At 53.0% G+C, this 17,833-nt stretch overlaps 1 protein-coding gene across 1 annotated transcript in view; it reads right to left on the minus strand.

The window, feature by feature from the left end:
- The window catches only part of NOL8 (nucleolar protein 8), a 135,871-nt gene that overhangs the window by 11,926 nt on the left and 106,112 nt on the right, over positions 1–17,833 (minus strand). The window contains exon 13 of the mRNA XM_075321792.1: positions 16,316–16,602. Within this exon, the coding sequence (XP_075177907.1) occupies positions 16,316–16,602 (287 nt within the window). The remainder of the gene's footprint in view (positions 1–16,315; positions 16,603–17,833) is intronic.

Genomic DNA, 17,833 nt, shown 5'->3' on the forward strand with positions numbered 1-17,833 from the left:
GTCCACCGCCTGAAAAAGTGCGTCGGCCTGAGCGGGGGGCGGAGAGGTTCTGAAGAAACGAGCCGCAGGACGGGAGCTGAACTCTATCCTGTAACCGTGAGACAGAATGTCTCTCACCCATCGGTCTTGAACATGTGGCCACCAGGCGTCGCCAAAGCGGGAGAGCCTGCCACCGACCGAGGATGCGGTTAGTGGATGCCGAGAGTCATGAGGAGGCCGCCTTGGAGGCAGTGCCTCCTGCGGCCTTTTGGGGGCGTGACTTGGACCGCCACGCATAGGAGTTTCTCTGGCCTTTCTCCTGCCTGCTGGACGAAGAGGATTGGGGCTTGGCGGAGGGACGAAAGGACCGAAACTTCGATTGTATTTTCCTTTGTTGAGGTCTCTTGGGTCTGAACTGGGGTAAGGAGGAGTCCTTTCCCTTAGATTCCTTAATAATCTCATCCAATCGGTCGCCAAACAAGCGTTCGCCAGAAAACGGAAAACCGGTTAAGAACCTCTTGGAGGCAGAGTCTGCCTTCCATTCGCGCAGCCACATGGCCCTGCGGACTGCCACAGAGTTAGCGGATGCCACAGCTGTACGGCTAGCCGAGTCTAGGACTGCGTTCATGGCGTAGGAAGAAAAAGCTGACGCTTGAGAAGTCAAAGACGCAACTTGCGAAGCAGAATTACGTGTGACAGCATTAATCTCGGTCAGACAAGCCGAGATAGCTTGGAGTGCCCACACGGCTGCAAAGGCCGGGGCAAAAGACGCGCCCGTGGCCTCATAGATGGACTTCACCAGGAGCTCTATCTGCCTGTCAGTGGCGTCCTTTAGCGATGAGCCATCTGCCACCGATACCACAGATCTAGCCGCCAATCTAGAGACTGGAGGATCCACCTTGGGACATTGAACCCACCCCTTAACGACTTCAGCGGGGAAGGGGTAACGCGTGTCAGTGAGGCGCTTAGTAAAGCGCTTGTCCGGAACTGCTCTGGGCTTCTGGACAGCGTCTCTGAAGTTAGATCGAAGAACGCACTAAGTGTACGTTTGGGGAATCGAAACTGGTGTTTCTCCTGCCGAGACGCCGACTCCTCCACAGTAGGAGGTGGGGGAGAGAGATTCAACACCTGGTTGATGGACGAGATAAGATCATTCACTAATGCGTCCCCCTCAGGTGTATCGAGGTTAAGGGCGACGTCAGGGTCAGAACCCTGAGCTGCGACGTCCGCCTCGTCCTCCAGAGAGTCCTCAAGCTGGGAACCCGAGCAGCGTGAAGAAGTCGGGGAAGATTCCCAGCGAGCCTGCTTAGCCTGTCTAGGACTGTGGTCCTGGCAGGAGTCCTCCACGTGGGACCTAGGGCCCAACCTGGGAGCGCGCTGCGGCTCGGACCGAGAGGGGCCTGGAGGTGACGATCCAACAGGGGCCGGGGCCTGTGTAAGGACCGGTCTGGACTGCAAAGCTTCTAGCAGCTTGGCAGACCATTTATCCATAGACTGAGCCATGGATTGTGAAAGTGACTCAGAGTTTCTCAGCAAAAAAGGAGAACTCTGTCCCTGCCGCCTGGACAGGGGGAGCAGGGGGGTCTCCATGAGCCGAGGGGTCCACTAGTGACCGAGGCTCCGGCTGAGCAAGTGAAACAGGGGTCGAGCATTGCTCACAGTGAGGGTAGGTGGAACCCGCAGGTAACATAGCCCCACAAGAGGTACAGGTTGCAAAAAACCCCTGTGCCTTAACAGCTTTGCTCCTTGTGGACGACATGCTGTTGTCTCCTAGGAGAATGATCACTGAGGGTATATGGGCAAAAACAGGGTATACAGCCCGACCGAACAGAAGAAGGGAATTTTGTTTACTTACCGTAAATTCCTTTTCTTCTAGCTCCAATTGGGAGACCCAGACAATTGGGTGTATAGCTATTGCCTCTGGAGGCCACACAAAGTATTACACTTAAAAGTGTAAGGCCCCTCCCCTTCTGGCTATACACCCCCAGTGGGATCACTGGCTCACCAGTTTTAGTGCCAAAGCAAGAAGGAGGAAAGCCAATAACTGGTTTAAAGACCAATTCAATCCGAGGAAACATCGGAGAACTGAACCATACCACATGAACAACATGTGTACCCGAAAAAACAGAAAAACCCCGAGAAAACAGGGCGGGTGCTGGGTCTCCCAATTGGAGCTAGAAGAAAAGGAATTTACGGTAAGTAAACAAAATTCCCTTCTTCTTTGTCGCTCCATTGGGAGACCCAGACAATTGGGATGTCCAAAAGCAATCCCTGGGTGGGTAAAAGAATACCTCATGATAGGGCCGTCAAACGGTCCTCTCCTACAGGTGGCCAACCGCCGCCTGAATGACTTATCTACCTAGGCTGGCGTCTGCCGAAGCGTAGGTATGCATCTGATAATGCTTGGTAAAAGTAAGTAGACTCGACCAGGTGGGTGCCTGACACACCTGCTGAGCCGTAGCCTGGTGCCGTAATGCCCAGGATGCACCCACGGCTCTGGTAGAATGGGCCTTCGGCCTTGAGAGAACCAGAAGCCCAGTAGAACTGTAGGTTTCAAGAATTGGTTCCTCGAGCCCCCGAGCAAGGGTGGATCTGGAAGCTTGCGACTGTTTACGCCGACCAGCGACAAGGACAAAGAGTGCATCCGGGTGGCGCAGGAGCGCCATGCGGGAAGTAGAACCTGAGTGCTCTCACCAGAACCAACAGATGCAAATCTTTCTGAAATTGATGGACTGGACGAGGACACAAAGAAGGTGAGGTGATATCCTGATTGATATGAAAATGGGATACCACCTTAGGGAGAAATTCCGGAACCGGACGCAGAACTACCCTGTCCTGGTGAAGGACCAGGAAGGGAGTTTGTATGAGAGCGTTGCTAGCTCGGAAACTCTCCTAAGAGACGAGACCGTTACTAGAAGGCCACTTCCCGTGAAAAACGGGAAGGGAGACATCCTTCAAAGGCTCGAAAGGCGGCATCTGGAGAGCAATTAGAACCTTGTTCAGATCTCAGGGCTCTAACGGCCGCTTGTACGGAGTGCTGAGAAGACAAACTCCCCGTAGGAACGTGCGTACCTGAGGAAGTCGTCGTTTCTGAAAAAATACAGATAGCGCTGAGACTTGTCCCTAAAGGGAACTGAGCGACAACCCATTTTCCTACCTAGATTGCAGGAAGGAAGGAAACATAGACGATGCAACCGGCCAGGGAGAAACACCCTGCGCCGAGCACCGAGATAAGAACATCTTCCACGTCCTGTGGTCAATCTTGGCGGACGTTGGTATGCTAGCCTGTCTCATGGTGGCAACCACGTCCTGAGGTAATCCTGACGACACTAGGTTCCAGGACTCAATGCCACACCATCCGGTTGAGGGCCGTAGAATTCAAATGGAAGAATGGCCCTTGAGACAGCCAGTCTGATTGGTCTGGTAGTGCCCCCGGTTAGCCTACCGTGAGGCACCACAGAACCGAGTACCACAACATCCTCGGCCAATTTGTAGCGACGAGGATGGCGCGGCCGCAGTCGGTCTTGATCTAGCGCAGTACTCTGGGCAACAATGCCAGAGGTGGCACCTAAGGTAGCTGGAACTGCGACCAATGCTGAACTAAGGCGTTTGCCGCCAGAGCTCGATGATTGTGAAACCGTGCCATGAAGCTGGCACATTGTTGTTGTGCCGTGACGCCATTAGATCGACGTCCGGCCTCTGTCAGCGGCGCCAGATCTCCTGAAACCCGTCCGGGTGAGGAGACCATACTCTTTCGGCCACACCTCAGCGACTTAGGAAGTCAGCTTCCTAGTTTCCACACTTGGGATGTGAATTGTGGATATGGTGGATGCCGTGTCTTCCACCTACATCAGAACCTGCCGGACTTCCTGGAAGGCTTGCCGGTTGCGCGTTCTTCCTTGGTGGTTGATGTATGCCACCGCTGTGGAGCTGTCCGACTGAAGTCGGATATGCTTGCTTTCCAGCCGCTGTTGGAAGGATTGTAGGGCAAGATACACTGCTCTGTGTTCAAGAACATTGATCTGAAGAGTGGACTCTTGCTGAGTCCACGTACCCTGAGCGCTGTAGTGGAGAAAAACTGCTCCCCACGCTGATGGACTCGCGTCTGTCGTAACTATCGCCCAGGACGGGGATAGGAAGGACCTTCTTTTTGACCAAGAGGTGAGAAGAAGCCACCACCGTAGAGATTCCTTGGCCGCCTAAGAAAGAACGACGACTCTGTTGAGGGACGTCGACTCCTCGTCCCATTGGCGGAGAATGTCCCATTGTAGTGGACGCAGTAAAACTGCGCGAAAGGAACTGCCTCCATTGCTACCATCTTACGTAGGAAGTGCATGAGGCGTCTCAATGTGTGCGACTGGTTCTTAAAGAAGAGCTTGCAGCCCGTAGTGAATGCTGTTTGTCTAGCGGCAGCTTCACTATCGCTGAGAGAGTAAGAAACTCTATGCCTAGATATGTTATCGATAGGGTCGGGGTCGGATCTGACTTTAAAAAGTTGATGATCCACCCAAAACTCTAGAGAGTCTCCAGCGCAACGTTCGGGCAGTGTTGGCATGTTTCCTAAGAGAGTGCCTTGACAAGTAGATCGTCTAAATACGGGACCACAGAGTGACCCTGAGAGTGCAGGACTGTGACTACTGCTGCCCTGACCTTGGCGAAGACCAGTTGGACTGTCGCTAGCCGGAAGGTAGAGCTACGAACAGAGGGTGTTCGTCTCCTATAACGAAGCGTAGAAACGCTAGTGCTCTGGATCAATCGGCACGTGTGGATAAGCATCCTTGATGCCTAATGATGCTAGGAAATATCCTTGGGACCTTGAGGCGATGACATGGCGGAGGGATTCCATCCGGAACCGCCTGGTGTCCACGAGCTTGCTGAGCATTTTTAGATCCAGAACGGGACGGAACGGCCCGTTGTTATAGGTACCGCAAAGAATTTGGGGTAAAAACCGTGACCTTGTTCCTGAAGAGGAACGGGGGTCATCACTCTTTCTGCCTATAGAGTGCACCCTGTTTGCAGAAGAGCAGCGGCCCGTTCGGGAGGTGGAGAAATTCTGAAGAATCGAGTTGGAGGACGAGAAGTGAGCTCTATCCTGTACCCGTGAGACAGAATGTCTCACACTCAATGGTCATTGACCTATGGCAGCTAAATATCGCCAAGGCGGGAGAGCCTGCTACCGACCGAGGCCGCAAGTCATGAGGAAGCCGCCTTGGAAGCGGGTTTTCAGACTGTCGCTTGTTTGGGCGAGACTGAGCCCGCTAAGAATCTTAGCTCCTCTGATCCTTTTGAGTCCACATTGGACGAGGAAAAATGGGACCTGCCCGAGCCTCGAAAAGGCCGAAAACCCCGACTGCCTCTTGCTCTGTTGGGGTTTGTTGTGTCCGGGCTGAGGAAAGGATGAATCCTTACCCCTGGACTGTTTGATGGTTACATCCAACGCTCACCAAACAGTCGGTCAGCAGAAAAAGGCAACTGGTTAGGCAACCTTTTTTGGAAGCAGAATCTGCCTTCCATTCACTTAACGAGCAGACCAGGCTCTGCTTAAAAACACGGAGTAGCGGAGGCTACCGCCGCACGGTTCGCAGAGTCCAGGACAACCTGAATCGCGTAAGAAACAAATGCAGACATTTGAGAGGTTAAGGATGCCACCTGCGGCACAGATGTACGTGTAACCGTGTCAATCTGTGTAAGACAAGCTGAAATAGCTTGGAGTGCCCCAAGGGAGAGAATGCCGGAGCCAACGGTGCGCCGACAGCCTCATAGATGGCTTTCGACCAGAGATCCATCTGTCTGTCAGTGGCATCTTTGAGTTTGCAGTTCCATCTCCCACTGCAACTATGGATCTAGCTACAAGCCTGGAGATTGGAGGATGCCGCTCGGGACATTGGGTCCAGTCCTTGACCAAGTCAGGGGACAGGGATAACGTGTATCCTAAGCCGTTTGGAGAAGCGCATATCTGGATAAGCGTGGTGTTCCTGGACTGCCTCTCTGAAGGCAGAGTGGTCCAGAAAAATACGTGAAGCTGACTCCTCCACTGGAGGAGCTGTGAGAAATAACCCACATTCTATAGATGGACGCTATAAGATTATTTACTATGGCGTCACAATCAGGTGTATCCAGATTGAGAGCGGTCTCAGGATCAGAATCCTGAGCCGCTACTTCCGCCTCATTACACAGCGAGTCCTTCTGTTAGGACCCTGATGAAACCGAGGCCGCTCATAGCGAGCCCACTTAGGCTGTCTGGGACTGACGTCCGTGCAGAGCCGTGACTCTGGGATGCGTGTGACATTCCCGGAGCTGTTAGTTATTCACACTGAGGGGGGCCATGGATCAATGATTCAACAGTGCCCATATTGTGAGAGACATGTCCGGACTGCTAGGCTTCTAGTATCATAGCCATAGTCTCAGAAAAACTGTCAGTAAATACTGCAGACACCGTCCTCATCCCCTGGCCATTAGTGCATACAATGGGGGCCGTATAGCCGTACATGCTGTACCAGCTGTATAGAAAAACATGTGGTTCTGCACCTTTGTTTTACACAGAGAATATGCTGATAACTCCTCCGCATAATCCAGGAGGGTATATACAACGTGCGACCAAACAGTGCAATGTATATAGTACAAGCATATCTATAAGTGCACTTCTGCACTAGTGGGGTTAGCACCACAGGTGCTGCTTAACGCCTGTTACAGCGATTGTGTGACTATCAGAATGCCAGGGTCTTCCACACTTGTCTCTGTATCGTACAGAAACTGACACTAATGGCTGCCGGTGTCCTTGTAGAGAAGGAAGCCGTGGGCGTGCCTGAGAAAGTGCGGGAATCCGGATTCACAGTGCACACAGTGAGAGGGGTGGAGTATGCAAAACATACTCCAGCTCTCAGCTCTGCTCTATGCAGCGTCACGCCCCTACCCTGACTGTCAGGGCTGTGGGCGGTAACGAAGGGAGACTAGGCCCAGAAGCCGGGGACTCGAGTTAACAGCGCGGCCGCCGTAAAAGCGCGGGCCGCGCTGAATTCCCCGGCGCACCACAAGTGCCAGCCGCGCCGCAGTTCCAGCGGCCGGCGCGACCGATTCCTGGAAGTGGCCAGCGTCCCGCCCCTCTCCTGACTGGCAGGTCTGGGGGCGGGAACGAACGGAAGCAGGCCGCAAAAGCCGGGGACTCTAGTTATCAGCGCGGCCGCCGTAAAAGCGCGGGCCGCGCTGAAGTCCCCGGCGCACCACAAGTGCCAGCCGCGCCGCTGCCAGCGGCCGGCGCGACCGATTCCTGGAAGTGGCCAGCGTCCCGCCCCTCTCCTGACTGGCAGGTCTGGGGGCGGGAACGAACGGAAGCAGGCCGCAAAAGCCGGGAACTCTAGTTATCAGCGCGGCCGCCGTAAAAGCGCAGGCCGCGCTGAAGTCCCCGGCGCACTACAAGTGCCAGCCGCGCCGCAGTCCCAGCGGCCGGCGCGACCAATTCCCATAAGTGAGCCTGCTTCAGCAAAGCTGAATGAGGCCATGGCACAGGCGCCGCAGCGCTGATGTCCCCCGGCGCACTACAACACCCAGCATGCTGCGGTGTGAGCGCCAAATGCACGGGGACACAGAGTACCTTGAGGAAGCAGGGCCATGTCCCTGATGTACTCCGCTCCATCCAGCATCTTCTCCAGGGGCTGTAGATGGAGCACGGTCTCAGTGCCTGGAGACCGGTAAATCCCACTTCACCCAGAGCCCTGTAAAAAGGGATGGGGAAGGAATCAGCATGTGGGCTCCTGCCGCCGTACCCGCAATGGGTACCTCAACCTTACAAACACCTCCGACATACAGTGGGGTGAGAAGGGAGCATGCTGGGGACACTATATGTGTCCTCTTTTCTTCCATCCGACATAGTCAGCAGCTGCTGCTGACTAAAAAGTGGAGCTATGCGTGGATGTGTTGCCTCCTTCGCACAAAGCACAAAACTGGTGAGCCAGTGATCCCACTGGGGGTGTATAGCCAGAAGGGGAGGGGCCTTACACTTTTAAGTGTAATACTTTGTGTGGCCTCCAGAGGCAATAGCTATACACCCAATTGTCTGGGTCTCCCAATGGAGCGACAAAGAAATATATATATAATACGTATCTATTCCGGCACCCTAGGGGGGACCAGCACCGGGTGACCGGTGTGGCTTACCGACCGCTAACAAGCGGAGTGTGTGCCTCCAGATTCCCAGCCTTAGGTCCCCCGGAGCTGCAGAGCTGTTCCTGAGAATCCTCCACCGGCAGAATGCCCAAAAAATGGCTGCCGGAGATCTCAGGGGAGAAGTGGAGCCGTGGGCGGCGCCAGGAAAGTGCGGGAATCTGGGGTCCCCACAGTGATCAGTGAGGGGGGAGGAAACATGCAGGATGCTCCAGCCCTCACATCCGACGTCAGGTCGGCAGTCCCGCCCTTACCCCTGACAGGCAGGCCCGGGGGCGGGATTTTTGCGACTAGGCCGCGATGAAGCCGGGGACTAAATTTGAGACCGCGCCCGACAAGCAGGCACGGTCGGCGCGGAAGTCCGCCGGTCTTCTTAATTCAGCAGCTGCCGCAGCGTCCGGGAAGAAGGTGCGCTCCTGCACAGTCCCCAATGGGGACACAGAGTACCTTTGAGTTGCAGGGCCCTGTCCCTGAGGTTGAATAGACTCCGGTCCGGCAGATTCCCACAGGGGCTACGGAGGGAGCACGGTCCCAGCAACTGGATGACCGTTCAGGATCCCACTTCTCCCAGAGCCGCTAAGGGATGGTGAAGGAGACGGCATGAGGCTCCGGCCTTTGTACCCGCAATGGGTACCTCAACCTTAACAACACCGCCGACATAGTAGGGTGAGAAGGGAACATGCCGGGGGCCCCGTGGGGGCCCTCTTTTCTTCCAACCGACATAACTAATATGAGAATGCATGAGTGGATGTGTGCTCTTTCCACACAAAGCATAAAACTGAGGAGCCCGTGATCCACGGGAGGGTGTATAGGCAGAGGGGAGGGGTTACACTTTTTAAAGTGTAATACTTTGTGTGGCCTCCGGAGGCAGAAGCTATACACCCAATTGGCTGGGTCTCCCAATGGAGCGACAAAGAAAGTAGCTTATACTCCTCCTGGTACCAAAAGGCGTTACTGTCTAGGTGTGACCGTATATGCAACAGGCTTCATCACTAAAAATGGGACAAAGCAGGAGAGACTGTGCACGCTTCATATGAATATACTGGACTCCTAAGCATAAGTCCGAAATATTTTTGTAAAGGTTTATTACAGAATCTTTAACCCCTTCTATCATATGACATGCCATTATGTCATATCAGGTTACCTTCTTTGATGCAAACCAGACACTGAGCCTGCACCAATGCCAGTAAATGGTGGCTGTTATACTGAGCCTGCACCAATGCCAGCAGATGGTGGCTGTTATACTGAGCCTGCACCAATGCCAGCGGATGGTGGCCGTTATACTGAGCCTGCACCAATGCCAGCTGATGGTGGCCGTTATACTGAGCCTGCACCAATGTCAGCAGATGGTGGCCGTTACACTGAGCCTGCACCAATGTCAGCAGATGGTGGCCGTTACACTGAGCCTGCACCAATGTCAGCAGATGGTGGCCATTACACTGAGCCTGCACCAATGCCAGCAGATGGTGGCTATTATACCTGAGCCTGCACCAATGCCAGCAGATGGTGGCTGTTATACTGAGCCTGCACCAATGCCAGCAGATGGTGGCCGTTATACTTAGCCTGCACCAATGCCAGCAGATGGTGGCCGTTATACTGAGCCTGCACAAATGCCAGCAGATGGTGGCTATTATACTGAGCCTGCACCAATGCCAGCAGATGGTGGCTATTATACCTGAGCCTGCACCAATGTCAGCAGATGGTGGCTGTTATACAGAGCCTGCACCAATGCCAGCAGATGGTGGCTATTATACTGAGCCTGCACCAATGCCAGCAGATGGTGGCTATTATACCTGAGCCTGCACCAATGCCAGCAGATGGTGGCTGTTATACAGAGCCTGCACAAATGCCAGCAGATGGTGGCTGTTATACTGAAACTGCACCAATGCCAGCAGATGGTGGCTATTATACTGAGCCTGCACCAATGTCAGCAGATGGTGGCTATTATACTGAGCCTGCACCAATGTCAGCAGATGGTGGCCGTTACACTGAGCCTGCACCAATGCCAGCAGATAGTGGCTATTATACCTGAGCCTGCACCAATGCCAGCAGATGGTGGCTATTATACTGAGCCTGCACCAATGCCAGCAGATGGTGGCTGTTATACTAAGCTCTGCCCATTGCTGTTGGCTCCTTAAATGGTGCAGGAGATTGTCATGACAGACACAGGGGTCATGCACTAACCCCAGCGGTCATGACAATCCGTTGGCGCCCCGCTGACGTGTTAAATGCTGCTGTCAGCCTGAAGGGCAGGAATTAACTGGTTAACAGCCACAGTTGTATCTTGGACCCACCCTTGGCTGTTAGGCTATGTGCGCACGGTGCATTTTTCGCTACGTTTTTGGTCTAAAACTGCATGACTTCGCTTCCCCAGCAAAGGCTATGGGTTTTCATTTTTGTTGTCCGCACAGTGCAGTTTTGTGTTAGGTGTGTTTTTGTGGTGACCACAAAGATGCAACATGTCAATTCTTTCTGTGTTTTTGCCAGTGTTTTTCACCCATGCAATGCATTGGAAAAAACACAGCAACAAAAACGAGGCAAAAAACGCAGTAAAAAAGCGCAAACCGCATGCATTTTTTTATGCGTTTTTTACGGCGGGTGCGTTTTTTAGCAGCCAAAAACGCACAACACCGCTGCATCTTTGTGGTCACAAAAAAAGGCAACGTGCGCACATAGCTTTAGAGGCACTTGATGGCTGATTAAATCAGCCATTAAGTGAGAGGAAAGATGTAGGCTCAGCGTGAGTCAGCATTAAAAGAAGGGAATTTTGTTACTTACCGTAAATTCCTTTTCTTCTAGCTCCTATTGGGAGACCCAGACGATTGGGTGTATAGCTACTGCCTCCGGAGGCCACACAAAGCAATTACACTAAAAAGTGTAAGGCCCCTCCCCTTCTGGCTATACACCCCCAGTGGGATCACTGGCTCACCAGTTTTAGTGCAAAAGCAAGAAGGAGGAAAGCCAATAACTGGTTTAAACAAATTCACTCCGAAGTAACGTCGAAGAACTGAAAACCATTCAACATGAACAACATGTGTACCCGAAAAACAACCAAAAATCCCGAAGGACAACAGGGCGGGTGCTGGGTCTCCCAATAGGAGCTAGAAGAAAAGGAATTTACGGTAAGTAACAAAATTCCCTTCTTCTTCGGCGCTCCATTGGGAGACCCAGACGATTGGGACGTCCAAAAGCTGTCCCTGGGTGGGTAAAGAAATACCTCATGTTAGAGCTGCAAAGACAGCCCTCCCCTACGGGGAGGCAACTGCCGCCTGCAGGACTCTTCTACCTAGGCTGGCGTCCGCCGAAGCATAAGTATGCACCTGATAATGTTTGGTGAAAGTGTGCAGACTCGACCAGGTAGCTGCCTGGCACACCTGTTGAGCCGTAGCCTGGTGTCGTAATGCCCAGGACGCACCCACGGCTCTGGTAGAATGGGCCTTCAGCCCTGATGGAACCGGAAGCCCAGCAGAACGGTAGGCTTCAAGAATTGGTTCTTTGATCCATCGAGCCAGGGTGGCTTTGGAAGCCTGCGACCCTTTGCGCTTACCAGCGACAAGGACAAAGAGTGCATCCGAGCGGCGCAGGGGCGCCGTGCGGGAAATGTAGATTCTGAGTGCTCTCACCAGATCCAACAAATGTAAATCCTTTTCATACCGATGAACTGCATGCGGATAAAAGGAAGGCAAGGAGATATCCTGATTAAGATGAAAAGAGGATACCACCTTAGGGAGAAACTCCTGAATGGGGCGCAGCACTACCTTGTCCTGGTGGAACACCAGGAAAGGAGCCTTGGATGACAGCGCTGCTAGTTCGGACACTCTCCGAAGAGACGTGACCGCTACCAGAAAGGCCACTTTCTGTGAGAGTCGAGAAAGTGACACATCCCTCAGAGGCTCGAAGGGCGGCTTCTGGAGAGCAACAAGGACCTTGTTTAGATCCCACGGATCTAACGACCGCCTGTACGGAGGTACGATATGACAAACCCCCTGCAGGAACGTGCGCACCTGAGAAAGTCGTGCTAGACGCTTCTGAAAAAACACGGATAGTGCCGAGACTTGCCCTTTAAGGGAGCCGAGCGACAAGCCCTTTTCCAACCCAGATTGCAGGAAGGAAAGAAAGACAGGTAACGCGAATGGCCAGGGAGATACTCCTTGTGCAAAGCACCAGGATAAGAAAATCTTCCACGTTCTGTGGTAGATCTTAGCAGAAGTGGACTTCCTAGCCTGTCTCATGGTGGCAACGACCCCTTGGGATAATCCTGAAGACGCTAGGATCCAGGACTCAATGGCCACACAGTCAGGTTCAGGGCCGCAGAATTCCGATGGAAAAACGGCCCTTGGGACAGTAAGTCTGGACGGTCTGGTAGTGCCCACGGTTGGCCGACCGTGAGATGCCACAGATCCGGGTACCACGACCTCCTCGGCCAGTCTGGGGCGACGAGTATGACGCGGCCGCAATCGGATCTGATCTTGCGTAACACTCTGGGCAAGAGTGCCAGAGGTGGAAACACATAAGGGAGCCGGAACTGCGACCAATCTTGCACTAAGGCGTCTGCCGCCAGAGCTCTTTGATCGCGAGACCGCGCTATGAAGGTCGGGACCTTGTTGTTGTGCCGAGACGCCATTAGGTCGACGTCCGGCACCCCCCAGCGGCGGCAGATTTCCTGAAACACGTCCGGGTGAAGGGACCATTCCCCTGCGTCCATGCCCTGGCGACTGAGGAAGTCTGCTTCCCAGTTTTCTACGCCGGGGATGTGAACTGCGGATATGGTGGAGGCCGTGGCTTCCACCCACATCAGAATCCGCCGGACTTCCTGGAAGGCTTGCCGACTGCGTGTCCCCCCTTGGTGGTTGATGTATGCCACCGCTGTGGAGTTGTCCGACTGAATTCGGATCTGCCTTCCTTCCAGCCACTGCTGGAAGGCTAGTAGGGCAAGATACACTGTTCTGATTCCCAGAACATTGATCTGAAGGGTGGACTCCTGCTGGGTCCACGTACCCTGAGCCCTGTGGTGGAGAAAAACTGCTCCCCACCCTGACAGACTCGCGTCTGTCGTGACCACCGCCCAGGACGGTGGTAGGAAGGATCTTCCCTGTGATAATGAGGTGGGACGAAGCCACCACTGCAGAGAGTCCTTGGCCGTCTGGGAAAGGGAGACTTTCCTGTCCAGGGATGTTGACTTCCCGTCCCATTGGCGGAGAATGTCCCATTGAAGTGGGCGCAGATGAAACTGCGCAAACGGAACCGCCTCCATTGCCGCCACCATCTTCCCGAGGAAGTGCATGAGGCGTCTTAAGGAGTGCGACTGACTTTGAAGGAGAGCCTGCACCCCAGTCTGTAGTGACCGCTGCTTGTCCAGCGGAAGCTTCACTATCGCTGAAAGAGTATGAAACTCCATGCCAAGATACGTCAGTGATTGGGTCGGTAACAGAGTTGACTTTGAGAAGTTGATGATCCACCCGAACGTCTGGAGAGTCTCCAGTGCAACATTCAGGCTGAGTTGGCATGCCTCCTGAGAGGGTGCCTTGACAAGTAGTCCAAGTAAGGGATCACAGAGTGTCCCTGAGAGTGCAAGACTGCTACCACTGCCGCCATGACCTTGGTGAACACCCGTGGGGCTGTCGCCAGACTAAATGGCAGAGCTACGAACTGAAGATGGTCGTCTCCTATCACGAAGCGTAGAAAGCGTTGGTGCTCTGTAGCAATCGGCACGTGGAGATAAGCATCTTTGATGTCTATTGATGCTAGGAAATCTCCTTGAGACATTGAGGCAATGACTGAGCGGAGGGATTCCATCCGGAACCGCCTGGCGTTCACATGCTTGTTGAGCAGTTTTAGGTCCAGAACAGGACGGAATGAGCCGTCCTTTTTTGGCACCACAAAGAGATTGGAGTAAAAACCTTGTCCTTGTTCCCGAAGAGGAACAGGGACCACCACTCCTTCTGCTCTTAGAGAATGCACCGCCTGCAGAAGGGCATCTGCTCGGTCGGGATGTGGGGAAGTTCTGAAGAACCGAGGCGGAGGACGAGAACTGAACTCTATCCTGTACCCGTGAGACAAAATGTCTGTTACCCACCGGTCTTTGACCTGTGGCAACCAAATGTCGCAAAAGCGGGAGAGCCTGCCACCGACCGAGGATGCGGAGGGAGGCGGCCGAAAGTCATGAGGCAGCCGCCTTGGAAGCGGTACCTCCGGTTGCTTTCTTGGGGCGTGAGTGAGTCCGCCAGGAATCAGAGCTCCTTTGCTCTTTCTGAGTCCCTTTGGACGAGGAGAATTGGGGCTTGCCCGAGCCTCGAAAGGACCGAAACTTTTACTGCCACTTCCTCTGTTGAGGTTTGCTTGATCTGGATTGGGGTAAGGAAGAGTCCTTACCTTTGGATATTGGAGGGTCCACTTTTGGACACTGGGTCCAGCGTTTGACCACGTCAGGGGGAAAGGGATAACGTGTATCCTTCAGACGTTTGGAAAAAACGCTTGTCCGGATAAGCATGGTGTTTCTGGATTGATTCTCTGAAGTCAGAGTGGTCCAGAAAGGTACTCAATTTACGCTTGGGATACAGGAAATGGAATTTCTCCTGCTGGGCAGCTGCCTCCTCTGCTGAAGGGGCTGGGGGAGAAATATCCAACAGCCTATTGATGGCCACTATAAGGTCATTTACCATGGCGTCACCATCTGGCGTATCCAAATTGAGTGCGGTGTCAGGACCAGACTCCTGATCACCCACCTCTGTCTCATCATATAGAGACCCTTCTCGCTGAGACCCTGACCCGCGTGAGGACGTGGAGGGTCTCTCCCAGCGAGCTCGCTTAGGCGGCCTGGGACTGTCATCAGAGTCAGAGCCCTCAGCCTGTGATGCCTGGGACCCCCTTGAAGTACGGATTAGTTCCAACTGAGGGGGACCGGGGAACATAGACACAGCAGTGTCCATGGTCTGAGCAACTGGCCTGGACTGCAAGGTCTCCAGGATTTTTGTCATAGTCACAGACATTTTATCAGCAAAGACTGCTCTCCCAGAGCCTGTGTCCGTCCTCCAGCCAGACTGCCTGCAGGAATGGCTGCCGGCGTCCTGTGGAGGGGGGGGCGGGCCCTGGGCGTGCTCAGACCAAAAGCGGGAAACCTGTGTCCCACTGTGCCTAGTGAGAGGGCTGGAGCATGTAAATAAGGCTCCAGCCCTCGGCGCTGACGATTGCACAGCGTCTGTCCCATTCCCTGATTGACAGGGAGGGGGCGGGAACGAAGCGGAGCTAGGCCGCAAAAGCCGGGGACTAAATTTATAAGCGCCGCCGCCGTAAAAGCGCGGTCGGCGCTAAGTCCCCGGCGCACTACAAGTCCCAGCCGCGCCGCCGCTCCGATAGTGGCCGGCGCGGTAGTTCCCAGCACATGAAGTCACACAGCTAAGCTGCTGTGACTCAAACCCCAGCGTGCAGCGCTACTGTCCCCGGCGCACTAACACACCCAGCAAGTCTGGCGTGTGCGTGCCTGTCTGTACGGGGACACAGAGTACCTGAAAGTTGCAGGGCCTTGTCCCTGAACGGTACCCAGCTCCGTATCCAGCAGGTTCACTGGGTCTGTGGATGGAGCCCGGCCTCAGGGCTTGGGGGCCGGTAAGTTCCCACTTCCTCAGAGCCCCTCAGGGGGATGGGGAAGGAAAACAGCATGTGGGCTCCAGCCTCTGTACCCGCAATGGGTACCTCAACCTTACAAACCACAAGTGGGGTAAGAAGGGAGCATGCTGGGGGCCCCATATGGGCCCTCTTTTCTTCCATCCGACATAGTCAGCAGCTACTGCTGACTAAACAGTGGAGCTATGCGTGGATGTCTGACCTCCTTCGCACAAAGCAGAAAACTGGTGAGCCAGTGATCCCACTGGGGGTGTATAGCCAGAAGGGGAGGGGCCTTACACTTTTTAGTGTAATTGCTTTGTGTGGCCTCCGGAGGCAGTAGCTATACACCCAATCGTCTGGGTCTCCCAATGGAGCGCCGAAGAAAGGTAGAGACACGACCGATGATGTAAATATATGTCATTGGTGGTAAAGGGGTTAAGTTTGCGATGTAAAACAAATTTAAACCTTGCAAACCTAAGAATTTGCTAGATGTCTTTTAGACAAAAATTGCTTGTGTTCCAGTACAATAAGTGGGTTTTCATATGGTAAAGACCCTTCCCTGCAGCCATCTTACCATCCTGAGACCCGCTCCCCTCTGCACTTGCTCCAAAGAAAGAAAACGTGAATCCTGCAGGCTCCTCCGTCTTCTGAAAGCTGAGTTCCACATTTGACATGGGGTTTTCCACTTCCATCTTTTGAGGTTCCTCCACTTTGTCCCATGTGGTTTCCGGCTCCTCAGTGACTTCAAGTTTTGGACCTCCAAATACCTCTTTAAAGTCCAATATTACCTCATGGAAGATTTCTTTGGAGACCTCTGGTAGCTTTTCAGCTTCCAGTCGCTTCTTCTTTCTTTCCGCTTTACTGAAAAAAATAAACCATTGCATTTAAAAAAAATACAAAAAGTGAACGATTTAATAAGCTAAATGCCCCAAAATTCTGGCCTAATTTGCACCAGCAAAACAAATACTTGCCTCGTACCATAGGAATGATGTGTTTTAGATACGCACTTGAGATAGGGTGATATATTGCATCAAATGGGGAGTGGGGAAACCCACAGCCAGTGGACTACACTGGATCCTCATAAGGGTGAGGAACAGAGGAACCTTTGATATTCCACAAATTATTCCAAGATGGCTGACACTACAGATTTCGTCATGAAGCATCGAAGCGGAGATATTTGCTTTGCTCAAGGATCGACATTAAGTCTTGGCACTGGGAGATGTCTGTTGTGTGGGGTCTCCACGCCCTGCTCAGCTCCTTTAACAGATCTGTCCTTAAGGCTTCATTCAGATGTGTGTTAATCATTCTTGTATGTGAGTTTGAGTGTTCACGGATACAACACATACTAATTTTTTTTTTATGGGTTGAGTCACATATCCAAAGCTTTTTTGCGGACCATGTCTTGGCAAAAAAAAAAAAATAATCAGCCAATCAGCTGCAGTGCTCACACGTCACTTGAAAGAAAGTCCATAGGTGCAATGGAAATATGAGTGCAGCTGCCGACAGTGGCTGTCAACTGAGGACACGTGAGCGTTGCACGTGGCATGAGGCTGGGGCAACACGAGTGTATGGCATGCGATGCGAGAGTATCGGATGCAATATGCTAATGACCCACGGCTCCCGCTGTACTTCGAGTGTCATTATACTGTGATCCAATCTTGCGATGGGATTACAGCTGCGGAGGAAAGGGAGAGTGATCTTTCAGTCTCCTCCATTGTCAGCTGATGCATATATCGCACTGCACTCCGGTGTCATCCAGGTGCAGTGCAATGTTTCACTCGCACCCATAGACTTGTATGGGTGCGAGTGATCCAACATTTTTTGTCACTCGCAGCACGCTGCAACTGTTTTCTCAGTCAGATTAGGGTTGAAAAAAAAAAAAAATTAAAAAAAATATTGCAGATAGAATTGGCCCTATAGAGTAACAATGGTCTGAGTGGAATATGATTTTTTTTATCGCATTTCACTCATCCGATTTTACTCGCCGTGTGCCCTAGGCCTCACAGTGACAATCAAGTACCGGGAGACCAAGCACCAACATCAATGGAAAAACACTGATTTGGGGAATATAAGGGTTTTTTTCTGCTTTTAC

This window comes from Anomaloglossus baeobatrachus, chromosome 8 (genome assembly GCF_048569485.1).
Source record: "Anomaloglossus baeobatrachus isolate aAnoBae1 chromosome 8, aAnoBae1.hap1, whole genome shotgun sequence".
Lineage (NCBI taxonomy): Eukaryota > Metazoa > Chordata > Amphibia > Anura > Aromobatidae > Anomaloglossus > Anomaloglossus baeobatrachus.